General features: G+C 35.7%; 3 protein-coding genes across 4 annotated transcripts; 2 read left to right on the forward strand and 1 right to left on the reverse strand.

Moving 5' to 3' along the window:
* Positions 1-2,144: 2,144 nt before the first annotated feature.
* Positions 2,145-3,542, forward strand: LOC129253015 (zinc finger CCHC domain-containing protein 10). The gene is made up of 2 exons (XM_054891228.1): positions 2,145-2,329; positions 2,419-3,542. The coding sequence occupies exons 1-2, from the start codon at positions 2,256-2,258 to the stop codon at positions 2,966-2,968; spliced, it is 624 nt and encodes a 207-aa protein (XP_054747203.1). The 5' UTR covers positions 2,145-2,255; the 3' UTR covers positions 2,969-3,542.
* A 1,015-nt stretch (positions 3,543-4,557) lies between these two features.
* Positions 4,558-5,414, reverse strand: LOC129253016 (uncharacterized). Its single transcript, XM_054891229.1, has 2 exons — positions 5,178-5,414; positions 4,558-5,118 (listed from the first exon to the last, which is right to left on the reverse strand). The coding sequence occupies exons 1-2, from the start codon at positions 5,307-5,309 to the stop codon at positions 4,816-4,818; spliced, it is 435 nt and encodes a 144-aa protein (XP_054747204.1). The 5' UTR covers positions 5,310-5,414; the 3' UTR covers positions 4,558-4,815.
* Positions 5,415-7,661: 2,247 nt separating this feature from the next.
* On the forward strand, positions 7,662-9,970 carry LOC129253083 (uncharacterized). Of its 2 annotated transcripts, none has more exons than XM_054891327.1 (2): positions 7,662-7,976; positions 8,039-9,970. In XM_054891327.1, the coding sequence occupies exon 2, from the start codon at positions 8,069-8,071 to the stop codon at positions 9,212-9,214; it is 1,146 nt and encodes a 381-aa protein (XP_054747302.1). In that variant the 5' UTR covers positions 7,662-7,976; positions 8,039-8,068; the 3' UTR covers positions 9,215-9,970. The 2 variants fall into 2 exon arrangements, with proteins under 2 accessions (XP_054747302.1, XP_054747301.1); XM_054891326.1 differs by having other exon boundaries at positions 8,054-9,970.
* Positions 9,971-18,767: the final 8,797 nt, after the last annotated feature.

Raw genomic sequence — 18,767 nt, forward strand, 5'->3', positions numbered from 1 at the left:
GGGGCCGTTGCCATCACTTCTTCCGCTGCGGATGGTGCTGTTGCTGTTGCTGTTGCCAATGCCCATTTATCGATTTTTCGCCATTTAAGTCCTTGTTCCGATTCTAGTTGCTATTCAAGCTGCATTCGCTGTGTCCGAAATAAACAAAAACAAATAACAGACCGCAGGCGCATTCATTTTATAACGAAAACAAAGACGACCATTCCTGTGTGGATGTGTGTGTGCGTGCGAGAGATGTAAAGAAAACCAGAGAAAGCCAAAATTGGAAAGTAAATATTGTAGCTTTTTATGTTTTGTTGTTTACTTTGTGGTATGGGTCATAAAAAGAGTCAAAAGCTATTGTTCAAAATTAATGCAAAAAAAAAAAAAATGTCGAGCGAAGGCGGAAACGAGAATGACAGACCTTAGTATTAGCAATTGCGAATTATGTATAGAAAAATATGAAATTCAAAAAAAGGTTGCATTGTAAATAATATAAAATAATACAAAAACAAATAAAATGAAATGAAAACAATACAAGAATATTCAATTCATCATTAAACACAAATTTTAATAGATTACCATGTTTGTCAGCAGAATTATGCTGCTCTCTTTACCGAGATGGATGAGTGATGGATGGAGGTTTTTCCAAGTTTATTTTAACTACGTTTTGTATGTGAAAGTGTAAATACAGCATTTTGAACCAAGTATTATAGATCACCAAAATGAAGAGCGATTATTACATTTGTAATAGCCATTATGGAAAATTTAGGTGCTGTCTGATTTTGGACAAATTTTTTTGTTATGATTTAATTAAAATAAAATTAAATTAAATACAAAGAATAATTTACAATAAATACAACAAATTTATACTGGCAAAATGCTATTATCGCATTATCTCGTTATGTTATCGGTTGAATGCTTATGTTTATTTTTGTTTAATTTGCTAACCAAAATGTGGTGACAAAGAATTTCTTTTCCAAAGAAACAGGATATAAGGCGGGAAGGCCCCGGACAGGTTTGCAAGCGCAAAGAGAGGATGATATACCGTAGTATTTAAAAAGTTTGTATTGTTTAAAACAAGGCGCATTCATTAAAGATGGTGGCACTAGACCAACAACAATGTAATAATGTACGTTTGATTGTCAAAGCAAAGTATTGGCAAAGTAGAAAACAAAAAATGAATTCGCCTTGTTTCACTCTAGGCTGACAGTCACATGGACACGGCGAAAGAAAAAAATCAAACCAGATGATTTACCGATAACACTTTTAATAGATTCGCCTACAGCCTGAAGCTATGCGCACCCCACAGGAAATGATCCGGCACCAGGCATATCAGCCAGGATCGTGGGATATAGGCAAAATAGCGGCTCAAGATTCGTGGTCCAAAAGGGGCCAGGTAAGGGGCCTCAAAAAAAAATATTACTAAAATAATATGGACCTCTCGCAGGAGGGACCCAGAATGGGTGTAATGCGTGATAGCGACATTACTTATTTTTGCGTAATAATTCTCGTGCCGAGGATAATTGGTGGTCCTAGATAAGCTGAAGTTGGAAGTTGGGCTCGCAATAGAATACTTTGCTGGAGATAACAACACTGTCCTCGTTCCAGGAATAGGTAGTAAGTTATTGATGAGGACAAACCGAAAAGCAAACTCAGTAGAACGTTGTGGTCAACACTATTATGTTTCTTAGGGCGGTACATAGGCAATTTAATAAGGCCAATCTCACTCGGTACTGGGTTAAATACCGCGATTATCCTAACAACTATATCAAAAAACGAGCAAAAAAGGAAAATTCTGTGACTAAGTTACCTCAAACCCAGTTGCAGTAATGCGCCTTACTAGGTACCTATTTCCTGGACCTGACACCTTTTTACCCAGCGGCTTCTTTGATTCGTACAAGGCCCCAGGAGAAGAAAATGCCCGCCCGGTGTTACTGCAGCAAAATGTCGAATTACTTTATAATAAGTTGAAAACAATTTTGACAGCTAATTGTCCATTTTGCGGCTAATCTGCCATACATGAACGGGGTCCATTAATTTTCGTGGATTTATTTCTAATCACTGCATATGTGAACGTACTTTTAGAAATATTTTATGCACATATTTAGAAGTAATGGCAACTCTGTTGCCAACTAGAAACAAGGAAGAAGAAAGCAAGCAAAATGTTTTCGCATCTTTCTTTAAGCGTTTGTTCATAGTATATGATGAAAAATATTGAGTTATCATCGGCGCAGTTTATATTATAAAAATTATCGCCGGTATTTTATACTGGAATGTCGATGCACCTAAAAAGCATCCAAATGACGCTCGTTGGTTTAGCAGCACGAAAACTATCTATAAAGAAGCGGTTAGTTTTCTGTGATCACGTTTTCCATGTACTCAAAATTAACAATCAATTTATTCACTTATTTGTTTTTTTTTTTATATTTGTTTCAGGAATGCCGAGTTGGCCGCAGCTTTCCCAAATGGTGTACGTTGTCAGAAATGCTTACAGCTCGGTCACTGGTCCTATGAATGTAAGGAGAAACGCAAGTACGTGCACCGCATTTCGCGCACCAAACAACTAAAAAAGCGTATAGCAGAAAAAATATCTTCTGAAAGTAATGTTAGTGGTGCTGTTAGTACTACTAGCGATACAACCAAGTCATCAAAGGCAAAGCGTGCAAGACGTGCGCGCACTTCCTCTGGTTCTTCAGCTGCTGACGGTTCGTTAAGATCGAATTCAGACACGCAATCGTCATCAGATTCAAATGGTAGTGGTTCTTCGGATTCCGCTGAAGATTCCTCGAGCGATAGTAGTTCTTCAGACTCTGATAGTGACAGCAGCAGTAGTGATTCTGGTTCTGGTAGTAACTCTAGCAATTCAGACAGCAGTGGATCGAGCGATTCAAGCGAATCATCCAGCTCAGATGACGATTGCCAAACATCATCAAAAAAGAAAAAAAACAATCGTACCTCCAGCTCATCTAGTGATGACGACATTTGATTAGAAACCGAAATAAGCAAGGTAGATACTGAGATGAAGAACCATAATAAGCTTTAGTAGTTTAAGTTGGTAATATTAATGTAGGTATAAACATGTGATTTAAGTGTTTGTTTACAGAATGAATCAAAGAAAAGTAGGATCACAAAACGTTAAGTTTCGAATTGCATTAAGATAACATAAGTACATTCATACCAAGTTAGTAACAATTGCAGGAAAAATCAGTCAGCTAGTATTTGCAATATACAACGGATATCAGGTTCTTGTAGACGCCTTAAAAATGAAAAAAAAACAGCTCTTTATAAGCAGCAAAGTCGTGGTCTACTACAATTTACCTATACTGTGTGATTTTATTTCATCTGTCAATTCTAACCTATAAATTTCGTTTCTCTAAAACGTAATTGTAAATTTGGAAACTTGTAAGCGTTTTTGTAACTTGAGCTTCGTTGCTATAGACATTTACTTTGAAGACTCAACAAAAATCTTAGTCGTACATTATTTACTTTGTGCTCTCTTAGCTTTCCCGCAAAAAATGCAAATTTAGGATCATATAATAAAAAACGGAATATTAAAGTTACCTAATATATGCTATATGTACATATATGAATGATTTTCAAAATGAATTTGTAGTTTGGTTTTGATTACTCTTAATTCATTACATGACTCCAGTAATTTATTTTGCTGAAGTTCATTTAGCGTTGTTGTTAGCCTATTCCTCGACGTTTAAACTCAGCTTCAATATCGGAAATATATTTTGACTCGAACCGTCTGGCTTCTCCTCCTATTGGTACTGCCTTAAGTTGGTATCTGCTTACCGCTGATAAAACTTCGGCTGCAGCTTGGAGTTGTGGATGTTAAACGTCTATTTCCATAATATGAATTACAGTCTCATAATATTTTCTGCCATTGTAATCATCGGCTTCTTGGCTCTATTTGATTATAATCTTTTTGCATCTTTTATTAAACTCGGCTACCATTGTTTGCCGCTTGGAACATTTTTTCTCCAGTACAACATGATCGCATAATTCTCTTTTAACACATATTTCATGATTATTGCATTTTCGATGCTTTTATTTTATTTTATTTTTTTTTTTCAATTTATTCGTCCATTTTTTAAGTTTACTTTTCCGATGTGAGTCTCTAAAACGCCCTTACTGTCTTTTTATTGCAGTATTTTAATTAAAGCTTTAACACTTCAATTTTAAACGGAAAGTTTCTGGTTAACCTTTTTACTTAAATGTTTTTGCATGGTATTATTCTTCTGTGTAGAGGCTTGCAACACTTTCGCTCCAGCTCTTTTAAAAGCTCATATTGATCAAAACGTATAAATTAATTCTTTTCTGCATTGTTGTTGTAGCAGCATAAACATTCCCCAACATATAATAGTATGTGGAATGCTGCTGAAGTGACAGTCCTTGGCCGGATATAAATCAGGATCGTTCCGGTTACGTAGAACGTAGAAAGAAGAGCGCACATATTTCAATTGAGTAAATGTAATTTACGGTTATTTTTAAATTCATATCTATAGCAGCCAAGCTAATTTTATTTAAATTGGTTGAACACGGAACGATTTGGTAATAGCCATAATTAAATTTATTAATATATTTTGCATATGCATAAAATGAGGTGCAAATGAATATATAAATACTTATAAAAATAAAACTAATTTCGTTTACTCATTTATCGTTAAATATAATACATATTGATGAATAGTGACTATGTATATACATATACATACATACATAGATTGTAAATTAATAGTAAAAATTTATTTTAAATTTAAGTTCTAATAAAGTTGAAAGTTCAATAAATAATAATTTCGAATCAACGTATTCTCTATGTAACCGACTTCATAAGCACATATATTCGTTTTCGTCTTCTTCCTCCTCCATTGAGTTTTTCCCCACTTTCATGTTTAAATCTATAATTTGATTATTAATAATAACAGCATCAATAGATGCATTGTCGTCGTTGTCGCTTGGTATTCTGTAGCCTTCGCTATAATCCGCTCTTGGTGGTAGCTGGGTTATTGACAAAATAGCAGATGAACTAGTGCTTGGTTGTTCTGTCGTATGAATGCCGTTTAGAGGTGATGAACGGTAGTTTTCACTTAGAACTGCTGCAGCGCCGGCTTTTAATTGCAATTCTTCTACCTGTATGTAGAAAAATAATATTTAAACGTATTCGTTTGGTTAGTTGAAATTTCGCTTACTTTCAATTCATTAATGGCTTCATTCACTTTGCCCAGTATGTTTTCTAACTCTTTTTGGATTTTACACAGTTGCAGTTGTTCCTTTTGAATGCGTGCATTCTTTAAAAATGTTGCATTCGGTTTTCTTCCCATTTTTTTTGTTTATAACATTTCTCGGAGATTAAAACAAAGGTATAGTATAACACGAATGTTAAATATAAATCATCTATGATATAAATAAATCCTTTTTAGGGATGTACCGATGCAATTGGATTCTTGATGCTTTCAACTAGAAATCAACTATCTTTGTTATCGATAATTTTTCCAGACTGCACAAAAACAGGTAACTTGCTATTTTTGCCGTACAGTAAGTGCGGCGAAAATGACAACTGTTTAAAAATGAACAATTTTCTATAGTGCAAATTTGTATTGATGGTGTTTTTTATTATATCAATTTAATTATTAAATCAGAAAATAAAGGGGATTTAAATTATTGTAAGTGAGCCAATTAATATGCACCCTTATTTTTTCGATAACAAGTTGAGAGAGTCGAGAAAAGGCTAGGCTTAACTAAGTTGTCCTGAAAAATTAATGTATGTCCCGATCCCGAAGTTTTGGTTGCCCCCAATGTCTACGACTATCACTACAATAAGCATTAATTTTATAATATGTTTTACCAGCAACAAAAACGTCTTTAAACACAACGAAATATAATATTTTTTTTTTTTTTATATGCGGCAGTACTTTCAATTTGACACCCGGTATGTTTTACACGGCATGTCAGTTGTTGTTGTTGTTTTAACAGTAATGGCAGCCCTGTCAGTGTAGGGTATATCACCGGTCGTCTTCGTCTAGCTGATCTAGGGATAGGCCCAGGAAACATGCTGTTTCGACAGGTTAGGTCCAGAGGGAGAGGGGTGTTAGATGAGTCGGTTTTAGGGGGCATGTGAAGAGGTGGTTAGTGTCGTGCAGGGTACCTTCACATATCGGACATGTGTTTGGAATGTCGGGGTCAATTCTTGATATGTAGGAGTTTAACCTGCTACAGTATCCAGAACGTAGTTGTGCCAGTGTTACACGAGTCTCACGGGGAAGCTGGAGCTCTTCATCTGCAATAGGTGGTGGTTGGACTCCGATTACGGCATTCACAGGACGGGAGTTCATGAAGGTGGTGACGGTCTCCCGGTGGATGTCGTTTATTGACTGCCTAAATACTGTCCGGTCCAGTAGGTTGCGGTCAGTTTTGTCCTGGATTTCGTCAGCGTAGTCTAAAACGTGTCTCCTGACGTGCCTGGGAGGCGGCTCAGGCTCAAGCAGGTGTCTGCAGGGGTGAAACCTGCGGTAACATTCAAGCAGGAACTGCTTGCTGAGCAGCTTGTTATGCTCCACTACTGGGGCATTTGTGCTTCATTATGCAGGTGTTGAATGAGGGACATCAGGAGGCAACCGGTCGCTATCCGAATGGCGGTATTTTGACATGTCTGTAGCTTTATCCACTGCGTGTCACTAGTTCCAGGCGACCAGACAGGCGCAGCATAGTTCAGAACCGGCTGACCAATTGCCTTAAATGTCGAAAGCAACAGTTCTTTGTCTTTGCCCCAAGTGCTGCCGGCAAGCGATTCGAGGACCTTGTTGCGATTTTGGACTTTAGTAGCAATTGCGGTTGTGTGCGCAGAGAAGGAGAGCTGTCAAAGGTTACACCCAAAATTTTGGGGTTGTTTACCGTCGGAATTGGTGTGTCGTCGACTTTTACCTTAAGGGACAGCTTGACCTCCTTTGTTCAGGTAGTAAAGAGGGTCACCGTGAACTTGATGGGGGAAAGTTGTAGATTCCATTCCCATGGCAGCCGGTTCTACGTTACCGGAATGACTTGGGTTTTCCCGACCAAGGGCTGCCGCTCCAGTATACTAGCCCTGTCTAGTCAACTGCATATCACGGCATGTCAGTCAAATGCGTTACCGTAAAGGACCCATTGTGGCAACCCTATAATTCGCGAATTACCCGGTTTTTCACGCCAGTGATGATATAAGAAAAGATCAACGCAGCCAGTGCTCATATTTTTTCGCCTTCAAAATAACTAAAATCGGCAAAAGTTCTGATGTTGGGCACATCACTTCATTCGGTACATTGTGTCCCATATGACGTGACGGCCGAAGTTACTCTCACACATTTGCTTCGGATGGCCAAACCTTGTAGTTTATCATCTTTGCGCTAAAAAACTTCTTTACAGAGAGCATAATTTCGTCATTGTAATGATACTCGAACAACATTACGAATTTAGTGCAACACGTTTCCGTTTGTTTTGAAACCAAATAATCTATATGGTGTCTTCTTTGAAATACATTCGGTTATACAGTTGGAAAAAATTAAAGAATCAATTAAAAATTATATTTCGATATTTTTTATTTAGTCTCACAGGTAGACGGAGTACTTTTGTACAAAGTGTTCATTGAATTTCTATAAGATATATGTATGTATGTCCATATACTGCTACAAATAGTAGCAACTCTATAAAGCAGCTGTTCAATTTGTTCAGATTAAAATTACTTTTTCTCGCATTTTACGAAACAAAATTTTAAATTTAATTTAGCCAAATTTGGTAATTAATAAATTAACATAAAAATAGATAAATAGCAAATTCCTCCGACGTATGTCCAAAACTTTGAATGCGCAGTGTAATCATTAGCGCTCTTTGTAGCCTTCTAATAAAAGCAGTAACAAAGTGACCAATACAAAATTCAAAGTCCAAGAACTATTTGCTTTGGTATATCTGCTGGCAGGGCCAGTGAATGTAAAATCTTTGCCGCTGGAAAAGCGAAGGTAAGTGTCAAATGTTTTTGTTCAAGGTCACCGGTTAAGTGAATACAATTGTAACAATTTAGTTTTTATTCGTTTAGATATTGATATAAATCATGTTGGGCCAAGAGCAATTACTGGAGCAGAGTAGCATTGCAACGCCGGCAGGTTTAAGCCCACAAGAAGAGGCATTGCAGTCGCTTTGCAAACAGCTATTGAAATCAACATTTTTTCGTGGTTATTATGAAGAGCGACGATTCGTGGACGCAGTAAGCGACTACCGAGACATAGTTGGGCTGCATTGCAGTGAACGCGATGTAGAACGCTTATTACTGGACATCAAATGCAAATTACAACTTTTTTATCAGAATTCACCCAAGGTGTGGATTGGCATAACACATGGTGCATGCATGGGCATTATACCGAAGAAGTATACGCTGAATACAAATATTTGGCTGCAACTGCAAGAAGTTGCATTCGGTCAGTATTGGTTTAGTGTGAAAAGTGTTCGTTTTCGCAAAAATGAGGTATTGCTAAAGTTAAAAGTAGTGCGAGCTGTTGAATCTGAGCCGCGATTTGAACGAATATCATCGCCACATTTCCACACACCTACTCTTTCGCATGCCAGTAATACGTCAGCGTTAGCAGTCAAAGATTCAGCGAAGACACTACAGAGCACACCACAGCATGAAGAATTGGCAAGCAGGTCGAATGTAGAGAATCCAGAAGTTATGCAGATCGATTACGAAGACTTTGTCAATGTGGTACGCGGCTGGGGAGCAAGCATAAAACACACTGTTTACGATTTTATATCGAACGATATAAACAAAGACAACATAAAGGGCTTTTTACAATTTCTGGGACTAGTTGTTGTCTCATTGTTGACTGGTAGCGTTGTGGCCATCAAATATTTGGGTAACTTCGCGTTGCGCTTCATGTTCGAATTCACACGTTTTACTCAAGTAATGACGCCTATCATATTGAAGCTAATCGACGTGATAAATAAAATTGTAGGTGGCTTTTATATACTCGTGGCGATGATATGGAAAGACGCATTTATGAAAAAGAAAACGCCGAAAGAAAGAGTGCTGCATGATTACAAGGAATATCCACCAAGCAATTTAAAAGCGATAGAATATAATCGGCCGCTATATAAAAGCATTGAATACAATATACGTCACAGCCCGCTACATTCGCCACAGCCGCCTTTTATGGGCACTAGTCGAGGACCTTTTACGGAGTTTGAACGAAAATTTCAATAATTTGATGCCTGTTGCAATTATGCACCTGACCAATTGGTGTGCGCTAGGCTGCTTCAACTGTGAATTTCATTGTTAGACCTAATATTTACTTCTAAATTTATTGCCTGTTGGTAGGATGCTTTACCGATTTTATATATGAGACGAGCATTCCGTATATTGTATGTACATACGAGCAAAACAGAAAGAAATATTTTAACATAATGGAACGAGTTATTATCATGCAATCCGATGTTACAAATTGAATTAAGCACTTCAAAATATTCCGCTAAAATTGTAAGGAATCGGACAAAATCACTGAATTTAATTTTTAGCTAAAGGTGTAAAGGTGTAAGGAATATATTTGAATAGGCGATGGGTGAGCTTAAGCTAAATGGCAACAATGAACGCTTTGATGTAAAAACGGATATTTATAATTTCGTAAATTCTTGTTTTTTAACCGTAAATGATTTAGAGCGGTTAAAGAATGTGTTTTTGTTTGCATTAGGAAAATATTAAGACTACATTTTCTAGCCGATAAAACATTGATTGCTCACTAATGGCAGCCATTTAACTTTAACTAATCCCCCGCCTATTTTAGCACTGTTATACATATATACTATATTTATGTAAAAAATTAAAAAAAAAAATTAAGTTTACTAATTCCGAGATATGACACAAAAAAATATATACTGAAAATTCAAGGTGCTTTTCACAACTGGATTTTCAACGAAACATAAAAATAAAATAAAATCCTATTTTCAGGAAGTAACAAATCAATGGAATTTTTTTTTGGTATATTGCTTTTAGATGGAACTTCCCGCATGTTGGATATCAGTTTAATTTAAACGAGTGTGTCGCATGAGGTAGCAGTGAGATATGCACTTACAAATACTTGGGGGAATTACGTTAAGCAGCGTTGAGAATGGCAAATTAATATTGTAAATATACTTATGCAAATGGTTCCAAACAGAATTTTTTGTTATATTTCTGGGCAATGGAATAAACGCTCGCATTATGCTCCGAGTTGGCCACTTTCATAATTTTTTACGCTTGGTCTACCAGAACGAAACCGTTGTAATTAAAGCATTACTGTCGCTCCCCTGGCAGTTGGTTCTACTTTACCGGCCAAGGATTGGCGGCCGCCGTAGCCGAATGGGTTGGTGCGTGGCTACCTTTCGGAATTCAGAGAGAAAGAAATACCAAAAAGAAGAAAACGTTTTTTCTAATAGCGGTCGCTCCTCAGCAGGTAATGGCAAACCTCCGAGTGTATTTCTGCCATGAAAAAGCTCCTCATAAAAAATATCTGCGGTTCGGAGTCGGCTTGAAACTGTAGGCCCCTACATTTGTGGAATGACATCAAGACGCACGCCACAAATATGAGGAGGAGCTCGGCCAAACACACAAAAAGGGTGTACGCGCCAATTATATATATATACATATAAGGACTGTCACTCCAGCATTCCCCGTACATGCATGTTTATGCCGCTGCAACAACAACAACAACAGCAACTGCAAGCGCTTCATTGTTATATATGTTTGAACTGTAAAGCTAAATACACACCAGGCAACCGTTGCAGCAACACGGCCATGTTGAAGCAACCGTTGCCTCGTGTGTAGCAGTGTTGCCAATTGATTTTCGTGTTGCTGCAACCGTTGCCTGAAATATCAAATAAATTTGATTTTTGGGATAGGTTGCTGCAACCGTTGCATCGTGTGTATCATTGTTTACTGCTTTTACTCGTTCAGTTCGTTGAAAACAAGCGAAGAAGGTGGTTCGTGCGGAGTAAAATAAAGTGAAAAAGGAAAAAATGGCAATTGAAAATAATGAAAATTATGTTAATTTTATTAACGAATATTTTATAAAAATTTGAGAGAGCTGTGGGATATAAGTAGTAAAAAATTTAAAAATAAAAATTTTAGAAAAAAAGCATACGAACAATTAAAAAATGAATACAATAAAATTGATAAAAATGCTACAGTGAATACGGTAAAAAAAAATCATTTTCCTTCAGTTCTTTCAGCAGCCTCTCGTTCGAAAATTCGATTTTTTTTAAAGCCAATTTTTGTACAAAATTTTTTTTATCTTCTTTTGTTGCATCTCCTCTTCCTCATTTTCGTACAAAAGTTCGTCAATTATAATAAGAGAAGTAATTTTACGTACAATATTTCGTCGATCATTTAAAAAATTTAATTTTACGTATCTTCCGCTTGTACCTTTCCTGCACCACAGTTATACACAATACTGAGATTGAAGCAACGGTCGCAACGTGTTTCTTAAACAAAGGCAACACGTTGCTTCAACGGTTGCCTCGTGTATATCTAGCTTTATGGTCTCATAAGGACCATATTTTTTTTTTTGGCCGCATTCGACTTTTCATTTTGTGCGTAATGTTGCTGAAGAATGCAAGGCGAATTTATTTAAGGTGACAGCAGTAGCACAAAACAAATTCTAAATGTAACTGGTTTCTGCTTTTGGCTTTCAGATTGTCAAAGCAATCTGATTATTTCTAAGGCGGATGAATACGCTTTGACAGAATTACTTTATTTTCAAAGCATTTTGGTGTTTGGATTGAAAAATACAAACAATATCGTGATTCTGCTTTAATTGCGCGAATGCAATTTTGTTATAATTTAATATTTATAATTCAATAGCTGTGCGCTATTAAGAGTTCAAAATCAAAAAAAGGGGTTTTTTTTAATTACTACCACGAAAGTTTTGCTTATAATGTCTAAGTGCGTAGACCTAATTTCAAAATTATTACGCACGAATGCAGTCAATATATCAGCATTTTGACTTCTATTTCTATTTATAAGTTACCATTAAGAATTAATAGAAGTATTGAACGTTAAAAGTGCGTATTTTTAGCAGAAGTTTCAAAAAATGCCCTATTACCTCCGGTTATTTTACTTAAACACAAGCATCGAAAAGGAACAGTATTCACTTATAAACACTCCTTATTGATTCAACATTTGACTCAACGTTATTTTACTCAATAATAATTCGCATTTTATTAAAATTCTATCATTACAAATGTTCTTCTTAAATGTGCGAGATAAACTGTCAAAAGAAAGGTAATGAGAAAATGTATGTATTTTCCTAAACAAAAAAAGAAAAAAAACAGTAAAAACGGCAGGGAATATCATACCCATTATAATGTGGTAAGTGAAATGAGAATTCTATTAATTGACTGATATGATCCTGAACGTATTTGTGGTCTACACCCGAACGAGCCAAACTTTTGCACTTTTAACTTTCTGCACTTTTTCAAAAAGTTCAAAATATATTTTTTTACTGATTATCTTCTTCTTCTTTTATATATAAAAATGAATGTTTATCTGTATGTCCTCGATGAACTCAAAAACGACTGGACCGCTTATTATAAAAATGCAGAAAAAAACTTGACGTTGAGGTGTGGTTCACATTCAACATCGGCCCTTGAAATTTAACCACCCTTTATATAATATAATTATCTTAGATACACTTTAGGCTATTTTTCCTTGTGGTTGCTAATTTCTAGTGAGAAATAACACTGCCTACTTTTTGGCGCTTGTTTGTTGGTGCAAACTTGTAGGAAATATATTTTTGGTGCCTATTTTTTGGCGTTATATTTCCTTGGTGCCTACTGTTTGGGGCGCTTTTTGGCTAGTGCTTGTGCATACTATAAAGTGCTATCCATTCCGGTGTCGGATTTATTGGTATTGCCTGGCGGTAATTTGTGCCGTTGCTGGAGTCCTGGCCGCGTTTGTGCGGGTGATAAATGCTCGGAGTAGTGCGTGTTGTTGCCACGGTTTGTGTCCGGCGTTTACCTACACCGGTTGACCGTTCTCCGTTCTCCGTTTTTTGTAAATTTTGTCTATTTGTATTCTCGGTAAAGTTTGTGAATTTATTTAGATATATATCTTTCTCTCTCTCTCTCTCTCATTCTCTCTCGGGTCTCTCCCACTCGCCACATTCACTTTTTTTTTGAAGTGTGGTATAAATATTCGTGTGGTATAACCCGATGCAAATCGTTTACACGCAGGCCGATTAACTCCACCGGAACGTCCCGAAGTTTTATATCTTCCCCTGCAGCAGCATTTTCCAAACTTTATTACATATACATACATATATAGACCTATTGTAAAATTTTTTGTGATCTATATCTATGTTTCCAGAAATCTTTGCATGATTTATGATAAGGTTTTTGGATGCGTTAATGTATCATTTTCCGGATTATTTAAGTATTTTACGTCTCAGCGTGCCTAAATATGCTTAAATGTAAGTATCGTTTGAAGCTTTAAATGCGATTTGATACAATAATCGTTGTCATGTTAATTATTTTAACATTTTGGCTTATAAAGGAAAAAGTATTTTTAATTATAAGATTTTTCATCATATAATACAGTACTATAAGGCGTGTTCTGAATTTGATTTTGTGTTGCTTTTTTCAATTTCAATTAACGTTGATTTTACTCTTTTTATTTTGATGAATCAGATTTGAAACGCCCTTCAGAATGGGAATGAGCCATGAAGCAATAATTAAAGGTGATGTAAGTAGCCAATTTTCACCCTGTGTTAGCCATCTTGAAGCTACTTAATAAATCCGTGTTGTCCTCTTGGAAAAGCTACTTTTTATTTCAAAGCAAATTCTAAAGAAAAAGTACTCAAAAGCCTAGAAATTAAAACTTTTGCTGAAAAAGTTAGCAGGCAATACTGTTTTGCCTATTCCATTTTGCTTAGACTTTCGCATCTTTCAATTCTATTGAAAGTTCTGTGAAAATCATTTATTTTATTTATTTTTTTATTTTTTAAAAGCTTAAATAACAATAAAATTGCTAACTACACAAAAAGATAACGCAGCGCTAGCAGCTGGCTGGTGAAGAATTCCTGGTGTATATACGTCGTAGAAGATCAGAGTCCTTCAGAAATTTATAGATTTTCGAAATGTTGGAATCGGAAGGGTTAATTAATAGCGATAGTGCATCATGACCGTCAAAATTCTGCTGTCTTTGTCTATCTAGTCCAGGGCAAAAGGCTAACAAGTGCAGGATACTTACTGGAGTATTACAAAACGGACACAGGCTTGGTTGCCTCCCTTGCAGTAGATATGCATTGGTGATTAGATAAGTTGGTTTAGTACGATTAGGATTAATCCTGGAGTAAGGGTGGCTATAGTGAAACCAGTCAGCTACTAGTTTGGTTTGCCTATGCTGCTTTATAAGTCGATAAACATCATTTTTACTTAAAAGGTTTGATGTGATCGTAGGAGTAATGCTCATATCCTTGGCAGTATTATCAGCGATTGTATTGCCGTTGATGCATGAATGCCCTGGTACCCACATGATTTTGATATTATGAGGGTGAGAAATCAGGATATTTCTTATGGTTCCAATAATGTGGTTGGAATTATTATAGTTCTTTATGGCCTGAAAACAGGACATACTGTGTGTCCATATAATGTATTTCCCCTTCGATTTTGACGAATACTTAATGGCGTAGAGAACTGCTGTTGCTTCTGCGGTGAAAATTGAACAAAACGGAAGTAGTAGTCAATACGATATAGGCTCTCCATTCTCTTTCACGACAGCAAAGGAAGTGTAATTCGCTTTGGAACCATCGGTGAAGATTAGCTGCCAACTAGTGCTTTTAAAGCGAGATGAAATTTCTAAAAAATGTGCGCAATACTCTACCGATGTCGTAGTAGATTTTTGCATGTAACTTAAGTCGTTTATAAAAGATGATTTTTTTAGTACCCATGGCGGGTAATGGCCATGTCTCGTCGATAATAGTCTTAAGGGCAGTCCATTGTCTTTTGCAAAAGAGGCGCATTTGGAAATTGATGAAGCTATCTTAGGAGCCCGTGCACGCACGGCTGCCGAGTGAAAGTATTTTTGTAGCAAAGCATTAGAAGTGAGAGCAAGCTTAGGATAAAGTTTCCTTATATTGTCCTCCACATTGTCGATTAGTGATGGTAGACCTGATTCTGCCAGGATGTTTTTTATTGGCGAAGTAGGAAATGCACGTAAAGATCGTGGGACAGCAGTATGGTAAGGAGACACTAGGAGCTTGATGTTATTTTTGCATGTTGGCCATATATTTCTACGCCAAAGTTGATAGAGGATAAGAGGAGCGCCTTTGTAACGTTGACCAGCAATTCAGAGTTGATAAGCGAGCGTTTGCAAGATAAATAAACAATAAACTAATAAATTTGTAATTTTTTCAATTTTAACTCTTCTAACTCCAATGTTTTTCTTACGTGGAGGAATGATCGACTGAACTTCTGCCTTTGCAATGTCTTTACGGTAACAAATGGACATACATATATTGTCATATATTGTTATGCTCGAAATACGAAATTAAATTTTCTGTTTTATCTCATTCCTGTCGTTAACATATCATGGCAGCCAAATCTATATCAAATTCAATGGTTTAACAAGTTACTCTCTTAATGCATATGAAGGATGCTAAAAGTCAGCATTTATTTCAGGAATAAAAGTTTGTAAAAACAGGTATGAAACGTACATTTACGTTCGTACGGTACTGAAATTTGCAACAAGTCGTAATGCAAAGGTTACTAAACATGGCTTTATATGCATAAGAGTGAAATAATTTTCCTAAATATTTTTGTTTACTAGCTGCATTTCCATTTTAATGTAATGAAAATACTCCTTTAGAGACTCCATTTTTTTACTTTTGTCTCGTTTCTCATCTAACTAATATTTGTTTTACAACTGCGAACTAACTTAAAACACATACATAAGTAACATCACATATTTGTGAGTGCTCTTGTGTTACATAAACATCCAAAATATTCTAAGTAAATATTATATTCGCTTTAAAACAAAAACAATAATTTTTCTGTTGTTTTGTTTTAATGTAGAAGTAATATAATAACCAATATACCAACGATTCATTAAATGAGGACGCTGACTTTGATAGCTTACACGAAGATGCCCTTGAATATATTGCCGGTTACATAATACGCAAATTAAAGTTGACCAATTGTTCATGCCATGAGCCTACATTTACTTGGGTTGACACTTTATCTAAGGGCGGATTAGTTAAACCAAGCACCGAGTTCTTGGACAAAATTAAAATGTTGGAATCAGCGTTTAACCAGTTCAACGGCAGGGAGCTTTACGGTGGGATATCATTTTTACAAAAATTGTTCAAATTAATGAGCATTCGATAAGATAATTGTAAGTAAAGTATGCAATGCTTTGGGCGTCTACTTGTGTTTCTGCGTATATATGAATTTATCTTTTTTTTAACACAGATTTTATACTTGTAACTTTGCAGGTAATCTCGTTAAAAAATCAAATGTATGATTAGCGGACGTGACGAAATAAAAGTGGTTTTTCCTCGTTAAGAGTTTCCACTATTCTCAAGTTGTTTTATTATATTTATTACTTCAGTGTAGGTTTACAAATGGCACCTATAGATTCCAATCCCGTGCATGGTCAAAATACATATATAAGTTAATTTTTCATTTGTTAATTTGAGTTTTTTAAAAAACTTGCGTGGACAGGAGTCCACGTCTTTACAGTTTATTGTTCACTTAAAAACTAAATTTACAAAATATTCTTACTTCTATATTACAACTAGAATTTTGCCAGGTCACGTTGCATCAGCATGTGCTGGGAAAATTCGTAAGTTTGGGAAATGCGCGGTCAGCGCTTTAGTCTTGCGCGTGTGGTGTCGTTTACCCGTGAGACGCAACTTTGTGATATGTTCACAATATGATACATGATATTATATTATGTGCCATGAACATGTGTCATGGTAACAAACCCCCCCCTAAGATTCAAACGTCCTCGTTTGAAGTCTTGTTGAAAATTTGGTTAAGTCCTTTTATTGCAGCCTCCGTTAAATCGATGGACCGTGTTTCTTTGTTTTTTCTAGGTGACAGGATTAATTTGTTTGAAAATATGGCAATGATTATAACGCTGATGCTTGCAGCATACTTGAGCCGATATGACGATCCTGTTAGTCTAATTTCTTTTGTATTATTGAAGTTTAATTGTTTTAGCATTTCTAAAGAAAGAATTTCTTCACTTCTGTTTGATATCGATATTGGTTGGAGAATAGCAGGTAGGGGTTTGTTCGTTGATTTTTGCCCATTGAAAAATTTCTTTCCGTTGATTTGAATTGTGGCGTTATTGAAGTGAATCACAAAAGTACCGTTAAGAGTTGTATAGTCTTCATTTATTAGGACACCGCCCCTGAAATCGTTTAGGAATATAACTCCAGGTGACAGCTCCTCGAAGTCTGGGATGTGCTGGCTATTTGTGACCGTGCAGTTTGGCAAACGACTTGTTAAAAGGTTACTAATACAATAATCATTACTTAAATCTAGCAAATTATCCCTTAAACATATTTGTAATGAGTTGTATTTTTTACAATTGCTTTTTATTCCATAAATAATTTTTTCGCAGTTAAGAATTGAATTGAAACTGATTTTGTTAATATTGTTGTTTTTCTTTACCGCTCTGATATCAATAGTTTGACAAATTTGATTTTCTACAGTTGGTAAACTTATAATATAAATGATTGTCTTGCCATTAGTCGCTATTTTAATTTCAGAAAATTCCAGAGCTTCGTCCAAATTTACAAACGGGATGTTATCTTTATCAAAAATTTTTTTTGCAATATCGATTTCTTCGGTTGACATTATGTATGAATTTATTATATTGGCTTTTGCCCAATGTATCGCATAAGCGATATTTACGATTTCCTCTTTCATAATTTCTAATTTGTATTTTAATTTCAAAAATGATTCTATTTCTTTACCTTCGTTGTTTTGCATGTCTTTCATAATATGGTTTGTGATATTTGTGATTTCATTAACTTTTTCTATCGTAAGCTTATTAATAAGAACTTGATTATTGTTATTTTCTAGAAGGTTATTTAATTTGTTTACAACTATTTCATGGCCTTCATGGTCTGGACTTCCTGCAATCCATTTCCATGCACTGCCCAAAAAATTTAGTGATCTTTTAGATTTCCTATCTGTTCTTAGGTTATTAATATGGGCCTTTATTTGAGTTATTAAGAGTGATATGAAGGGGTAGTTCGGGTTTCTGTAGAATGTTTCTGTTTTTGCCGTTGCTTCTATATGTTCCAGGATTTCTGTGTATTTGTCAATATCTATTTCGTGTATTATCCTAAATTGTCCTGTCTGTAGTTTTGCTGTTCCTTTTTCTATTGTGATTAATTGGGAGTTCGAGTAGTCTAGTATCTGCACCTCTGCGAGGCACAGTGGTAAAAAAAACCTGAAAAAAAAATGTTGTAGTTAGTTCCGTATTCTGCTCTTGTGAATGATTTGTCCTCTTTCAGTCACTAACGTGCTCTTCCTATCTTCCTTAACTATTTCTTTGCTATAAGGTTTACTTAGCTTAGTACCTAATCTTCTATTTTTCTTAACAAAAATTACCTGTCCCGGTAAATATATTTTATTTTCTTGTTTGTTTTTATTGTGGTAGTCGATGTCCTTTCTTTGTTTTTGTGCTATCTTTTCTAAATTGTTTTGACGTGTCCTTTCAATGTCTTCTGGTGTGAAGGTCACGTTTCTGCAAAAAAATAGATCTACAGGTC

The sequence above is a fragment of the Anastrepha obliqua genome, chromosome 1, assembly GCF_027943255.1.
Source record: "Anastrepha obliqua isolate idAnaObli1 chromosome 1, idAnaObli1_1.0, whole genome shotgun sequence".
Lineage (NCBI taxonomy): Eukaryota > Metazoa > Arthropoda > Insecta > Diptera > Tephritidae > Anastrepha > Anastrepha obliqua.